This window comes from Dendrobium catenatum, unplaced genomic scaffold, assembly GCF_001605985.2.
Source record: "Dendrobium catenatum unplaced genomic scaffold, ASM160598v2 fragScaff_scaffold_133, whole genome shotgun sequence".
NCBI lineage: Eukaryota > Viridiplantae > Streptophyta > Magnoliopsida > Asparagales > Orchidaceae > Dendrobium > Dendrobium catenatum.
Window position 1 is genome coordinate 10,988,783 of NW_021318595.1, and position 7,927 is coordinate 10,996,709.

Below are 7,927 nucleotides of genomic sequence, written 5' to 3' on the forward strand. Positions count from 1 at the left end.
CTCAATATCACCAAATTCTGACATCATTAAGGCCTTCAAATGCCTGATAAACGATACATGATCAAGGGATTCAATATCGGCCGTCCATTCGACCACTCCACATTTACCCCTGATCTCTTGCCTATTTACGGGCCATGCCACTCCAAAAAATATATAAATAGATACATCATTTCTCTTGAGAGGGGGAGGGAAGCAAGAAGAAGAAGGAGGAGAAGCATAGAAGAAGATTAGGAGGGAAGAACTCCTCCTCGACCACCACCGCCGGAATTCTGTCCGAACGACGTCGGAATTCCGCCCGACCTCCCCAAGTGATGCCGGGGTTTCACCTGAACTCCAAGTAATATAGGAGTTCTGCCTGAATACCATCTAATGCCAGAGTTCTCCTCGGCCGCCAACTGACGGTAGAATGCTACCTGACGCTAGACCTCCGCTCTTCGCTAAGTTTCTACCTGACGCCGGACTTCTATTGGATATCGGACTATTGTTGGACATCTATCCGATGTTGGATTTATGTCCATTGTTAGACTTCTACCTGATGTTGTCCTTCTGACATTCATCGTCAGACAACAGTCCTTCCGACCTCCGTCGTCAGCCGACTATGGTCCGCCTGACTTACATTGCCCACCGACTACAGTCCTTCCGACCTCCGTCGCTTGTCGACTATGATCCTCCTGACTTATGTCGCCAGCCGACTACAGTCTTTCCTACTTGTCGCCCACCAACTACGGTCTTTCTGACTTACGTCGCCCACCGACTACAATCTTTCCGACCTCCTTCTCCCGTCAACTACGATCCTCCTAACTTACGTCGTCTGTAGACCACAGTCTTTTTGACCTCCGTCACCAGACTATGATCCTCCCGACCAAACGAACACGTCAATAGTGATTCTTTGTATTCACATCATGTAATGTACTCTATAAAATGTACATCAAGCTAAAGTCTTCTCCCAATGAAGGACCTCATTTGTGATCAACTGCAATACTAGTGGATTCATTCAAACTAGGCTAGGCCCTGTGGTTTTTCCCCCTTTTCAGGGGTTTTTCACGTAAAAATATTGGTGTTTTCTACAAATGCTACACACTCTCTTATCTGATTGCATGTCAGATTTTCGTACAATGCTAAGACATTAAACTTTATATTTCTCTACCACTGCGAATACTCCTGGACGCAATAATAAGAATAACCACGTTTAAAGGATGCTCTTGTATACATTGCTTCAGGTTTTGAACTACAAGGGAAAAATACTATGCATTGCTTGCTATTGTATAAATTTGATTCACAACTGATGAGAACTAAACTAACTTCAGAGCAGGTTTTAACCTTTACAAAACCTAATTAAGATTTATACATTGAAACATTTACAGAACCTGAAGCAAACATGTCCGACAGGTTTAAAGAATCAGGCTCCCGATGTCACAACCCAACCCGACCGGAACGAGTCCCTTCGCGTCGGGCCGCGGCAAATGTTGAAAATCTAGGATCTAGTTTTGGAATTTGTTTCAGAACTTTCTTCCAAATATTCGAACAAACAGAAACACATAGCTGCTATAAACTTCAAATACATATAAAGAAATGCATCCACTATTTTCTTATTTCTTTCATCAAAATAATCATATACATTACAGTGCATGGCTACAGACAGAAAGAACATAACAGAAAAGTCATGACTGTACAAAAATCAAAAGTACAAAAATACATAATCACTGATCAGACACTGAACGGCTAATCCAAGACTTCCTTCCCTTTCCCAGAACCTGAAAATCACGCAGAAAACAAGGATGAGCTAACAGCTCAGCAAGACTACACTCACCAATCAAAATCTTCAAAAATACGCATCAGAAAATACATCAAAAATCATACAGATACTTGATCAAACATAAATTAAACCACTGATACATAAAAATTGAATTCATTTCGTATCATAAAACATTCATGTCAGATTTCACAGAACAGACAGAATCGTACAGAACAGATAGAATCATACGGAACAAACAGAATCGTACAAATTAAACAGAATAGTACAGAACAGATGTCAAATCAAATAAAGCCACATTTCATATATCACATTTCACATATCACATATCCCTGACCCTGACAGAATCTCGACGGATTCTGGCCCCTTATGCCTCCCTTCCCTAACACTGATAGAATATCAGATTCTGACCCGTTATGTCTCCCTTTGTGCTTATAGCACCAGAACAGAATAGATATACATAATTTTCAGAACATAACTTATTTTCAGATTTTCCTAACACAGACAGAATCTCAAAGGATTCTGGCATCTTATTACTCCCTTATGATATCACAGCACATCAAAACATTCAATTTAGAAAATCGGATTACGTCAGAAAAATCATCAGTGGCATAACGGCAATATACATAATTTACACAAAATTCACAGATTCAGAAATTCACCAAATTATCATAGATAATACACAACATCATTATAAGACTTTCATTATACTGAAGTAACATTTTTCAACATCCTGATAATTCGTTATTCGGTTAAAACACCGCAGAATTCAAAATACCGGGAGAAAATCTTCCATAAAATACTCAAAACGTGAAAAAACATCATCTCAGAGCCATACCAAAAGTTACGCGGTAAAAAGTTTATCAGTGCAAAATGAAACCAATTATTCGCTAACGGAAACAAAATCCGAAACAGAAAAGTCGTCAAAATCATCGTTTCTGAAAATTGAGAAAGGCGGAATGTGCATTACCTCAAGTCGGTCAACTTTCTCAACTGCAGCTACGGACGGAAACGGACAGAAGTCGCCCAAAAATCACTTTTTTTTCTTCGATTTTCTCTTTCCTGGGTTTTCTCTCTCTTCATAAAAATCTTTATTCCATATAAACCCATGAAGATCGTCCCAAGACGATTTGCCCTCTAGACGAATTTCGTTCAGACGAAATTATTATCATATCAGGACGAGTTGGTCTCAAGAGAAATTTCGTACGGACGAACCTCATTTCGTCCTGGGACGAACCTTCCTGCCAGAATTTTCTTCACAACCTGTACCGATCGTCCCAGGACTATCCAACTTCGTCCTGAACGATCCTGGAAGGAAAACATGAAAAATGAGCTTTCACACCTGATCTCAAAAGCAAAAAAAATCAAAGCAAGCTCCTGATCTAAACTGTTTTCCTGCAAGGTTACAGAACCTGAAGCAAACATCTCCTAAACGCAGGGAAGCAAACAACCAAAAAAACTTCTTCCCTGCTTTAAAAATTGCTTTCCTTCTTTGAAAAAAAATCTAAGGGCACAGATAATACCTTCTCCCGATCTCAAAAGAAAGCTACAGACTTCACCTTCCTCCCCTCTCGCGGTCTCCGAAATCCTCGACCACTTGCACCGTGCCCTAACTTCATCTTACATTCGCCCTCTTACATTCGCAGCAAAAAGATGGGAGAAATACGGCGTGAGGTCCGACCTAAACAGAGTGGTAGAAGTGATGTAAAAAATGATTTCTAGGTGGTATAAGAGTAAAATTAAACTTTGATGTGTTAGATATGTAAATAGTTATAAATATAGTGGTATGTATGTAAATTTCTCTTTAATTTAATATAAATATTAATTAATTTCTTATATATTTTATTTATCCTAAATAAATTTAAAAAAAAATTAACTCATATTTGATGAGAATATATATCAAAATTGCTCTATACTATATATCCAGCGTACCTAAAGTTCTAAAAAAAAATCATACCTAAAGTTCTCGTAATTTAATGTAGGCAAAAATAAATGGCAAAAAATTTATTAAACGAAGAATTTTTTGCAGGATGGAAGCATCATCCAATTTATGAATTTAGAAACCCTAATTTTCATTGATAACTCAATTCTTTTTTTACAGCCCAATAGCAATAATTTAAAAAAAAAAAAAGTGATGATGAAGAAGATAATGAAGAAAATTGAACTATAGATGTTGATCATTCCCCTTAGTCAAGTTGAAGCTTCATTCCAGCTTCACTATGTCGTTAAAGAAGCCCTATATCAAGCACAAAGTTTTTGTACCGTCTTATTAGGGTTGCAAACGAACTGAACCGAGCTGAGCTTCAGCCTGATCAAGTTCAAGCTCGTTTGTCAAAATCGTGCTCAACCTCTGCTCGAAGCTCGTCGAGCTTCTTGGACAGCTATTCGAGCCCGAGCTCGAGCTCGTTTAAAACTCCCAAGTTCGAGCTCAGCTTGTGTTTAGATTTGTACCGTCCTGATTTCATCTTGAAGTGATTCTCATAATTACAAAGAAGTTTGGCTGTTTAAAGTACAAGTGTATTTTAAATACAATGTAAAGAAAAACTAATGTATTTGAATTGTGTTGCATCTCGTTAATTGTTAATTGATTAGAATTTTCCTTTAATATTCATTAAATATGTTATTTATGCAAAGGTCCTATACATATAAAATTATATATAACATGATATACTTTGCATTTATATTTGTACAATTATGTAAATAAAGCATAGTACATGGTTATTAAGTTGTCATTCTTTATAATGTGTAGAATTTGTTGGAATGGCATGCATCAAAGCTTCTTAGGTGAGATATCATTGTGAAGGTCTCAAATTGAGTAAGCATTTTTGCGGGTTTTAGAAGTTTTTTAGGAAATAGTTTGAGTAGTTTTAAATGCTTATCTTTAAAGTAAGGTTAATTTATAAAATCATACCTAATATATAAAGAAAAACCAATGAATTTTACGATATTGAAGGCTTGAAGCAGTCATGATGAAATATTTTGTAGCTAGGAAGCTAAAATTTTCATGACAAATGTAAATCAATCACTTATGATTGTGAAATTTATTTGTATTGCATAAATCATCTTTGTAAATCTCATTACTCACTCAATGATTTTATTATTGAAGAATCGCATTCAACTGGAACATACATCTATTTGAAAATTTCGAATCAAGACTAAAAGATAAATTTTGATTGGAAAAATTAATTTCATGTTAAGAGCTCACTAATCACATTAAACTTTCTAATTTATCATATTTTTTCTTCCCAAATTTTCTACTTAATAACTCTATATCTTCTAAATTTAGTTCTCTTTGATTGTTTCTAATTTTTTTTATAAAATAGAATAGAACTCTTCATATGCATTATCATGATTTTTTTGGCACTTAAAACCTTTATTTATTATAAAAATAATTAGATGCAATCAAAATGGGTTTGAGGAATTGGTATTAGATAAATTAATATAAATTAAATGAATATTTTTTTGGAGACATTTAGGCTATTTAAAACAAATTCACACACACGACACATACACATAGACTCGAAACTTAGACCTCTTAGTTGAAGCCTTAGCTCTCAACCAATAGGCCAAAGAGAGTTGCATTGTAGGCTTTTTCTTCGTTGGTATTATATAATTAATTTTTGTGCTACTCGGAAAAGGTTGACTGATATGTGCTGGCTTTGCTGAGAAGACAAATTTAATCCATCAGGGTACCTTTTTGTAATTTCTCAAATTTCGAAGGGGCCTTGCATTATTAATTCACGCAGCCCTATAAATAACCCTAACTTGAAGGGCGTCTATCGACCAACGAGTTCACCCTTCCAACACTCTCTTTGCTCAGTTCCACGGGCAGAGGCGAAGCGAAGGACAGAGCCGATGGCGGCTCCGATCAGGTTTGGGATCATGGGATGCGCGGATATTGCCCGTAAGATTTGCCGCGCCATCGGTCTAGCTCACAACGCCGCCGTAGTCGCCGTCGGCAGCCGATCCGCCGACAAAGCCCGCCGCTTCATCGCCGACAACGGCCTCCCGGAGAACACGCACGTCCACGGAAGCTACGAGGAACTACTCGAAGATCCAGCCGTTGACGCCGTCTACGTACCGCTTCCTACGAGCCTCCATGTCCAGTGGGCTGTCGCCGCCGCCGGCAAGGGCAAACACGTGCTTCTCGAGAAGCCGCCGGCCCTTAACGCCGCGGAGCTGGATCGGATTCTGGAGGCCTGTGAGGTTAATGGTGTCCAGATTATGGACGGCACTATGTGGATGCACCATCCCCGTACCGCCAAGATGCGGGAGCTGCTCTCCGATCCCGATCGTTTCGGTCAAGTCAAAAGGGTAAATAATTGCTGCCCGTCTTTTTAGGGGTTTTTGAGAGTTCTATATACTGCTGCAGTTTTTCTCAATTACTATAAATGATTGAGTTTGGAAAGTTCCTTTTTTTCTTATACATTTATTACTTTTGTTTGCTCACTTTGGTTGCTTGGCTACAAATATGACTTAACTCAGTTAGGCTTTAGGAAATTCTGAAAATTCAGGTTTAGTAAATTTTGTGAGCATTAAAATTTGAAAATTCCTTGAAACGATAACTATTAAATCTGGTTAATCCTAATAAAATGTTGATTATTTGTTTCTGAATTTAAGTTTTGTGAGATGGAGAAATTCGTTAAATCCTATAAATGTTGGGATTTAATAAATCTTTTATAGAACCAATTGTTGGGTTGAAATAATATTTATTAAAATCATTCCCAAAAGAGTGTACCAAACAATATGAGATTTATGGTTTTACCCCCCCTTACCTCTACTTCTTGGAACTCTCTCATTCCTGATATGGTACTGCTTGATGAGGATTCTGTAAAAATTGCTACCTTCTTGAAGTATACTTACAAGACTTTAATTAAAAGTCTCAATCTGATTGCGTGATGATAATCCTTCCATCTCCTTATGGCAGACTAACAGCATATTTAGCTTCAATGGGGACTCTGATTTCCTTAAAAATGACATCCGAGTGAAGCCCGATCTTGATGGCCTTGGTGCTCTTGGTGATGCAGGCTGGTATTGTATCCGTTCTATATTATGGGCAAACGACTATGACCTTCCCAGAACTGCCATTGCATTTCCCAACCCTGTTAAGAACGAAGCTGGGGTAGTTCTATCCTGTGATGCATCTTTGCACTGGGAGGATGGGAGGGTTGCAACATTTCACTGCTCTTTTCTCGCTCACCTAACTATGGATCTGACTGTCATTGGATCAAAAGGAACACTGCAACTGAATGACTTCATTGTTCCTATCGAACAGAAATCTGCTCACTTTACTTTTGCTTCTGGTTCTTGCTTCGATGATCTGGTCGACTCATGGACAACATTTCCCAAAAAGCATGTTGTCTCCACTGATCTGCCACAGGAGGCTCTAATGGTTTCTGAGTTTTCTAGTTTAGTTGCTGCGATTAAAGAATCTGGAGCAAAGCCTGACCATAAGTGGCCTACCATCAGCAGGAAGACTCAGGTTGTCTTGGATGCAGTGAAAACTTCTCTTGACAGTGGTTCCAAGCCTGTTCAGATTGTTTTCTAAGGTTTTGCTGTATTGAGTGTTTTAATGATTACAGTTGCTCTGGAAATTCCAGCTTTCTGGTATTACAAAGAAATAAGAGTTGTTTGTGTTTGAAGCAGTGATTTATCAGTGCCGTTAGTTTATGGTTGTTTTGCATTATATGAAAGTATAATGAAAATGGTTTTCCATGTTCAGTTTGAACTTAACCTAGTTGAGATTTGATTGGCCTTATCATTCGAGGAAAACTCTCAATTTTTTAACAATAAGCCAACAATCTTCAAAAGAAAGAGCAAAAGCAAATAAGGTTATCAGATATTCCAAAAAATACAGTAACCGTTGTATATGTAGCAGCAGCCAAAAGGTTCCAAAGGTAGTAATTTGCATAACATATTAGGTATTTAAATTTAACCAACAAGAAAACAGAGTTCACGAGGGAAAATGGATAGCCAAGTTGAGTCACATATAAGTAATGGGATATCCTCATAGCCCTCAAAAACTCCAAGTATCTGTGAGAATGATTATCTAAAGCATAAATTTTAGTGTGCAGGTGGCTGTAGGAGGTTAGGGCCGAGCAGGGAAAAATGAAAATTTCCAATAAAACCTACAACAATTCCACTGTAGCAGGAGAATGGAACCAAGCAAGTAAT

The 7,927-nt window shown here is 37.8% G+C and overlaps 1 protein-coding gene across 1 annotated transcript; it reads left to right on the forward strand.

The window, feature by feature from the left end:
• Positions 1-5,532: 5,532 nt before the first annotated feature.
• On the forward strand, positions 5,533-7,481 carry LOC110111344 (uncharacterized oxidoreductase At4g09670-like). The gene is made up of 2 exons (XM_020843166.2): positions 5,533-6,067; positions 6,681-7,481. The coding sequence occupies exons 1-2, from the start codon at positions 5,609-5,611 to the stop codon at positions 7,299-7,301; spliced, it is 1,080 nt and encodes a 359-aa protein (XP_020698825.1). The 5' UTR covers positions 5,533-5,608; the 3' UTR covers positions 7,302-7,481.
• The last annotated feature ends 446 nt before the right edge of the window (positions 7,482-7,927 follow it).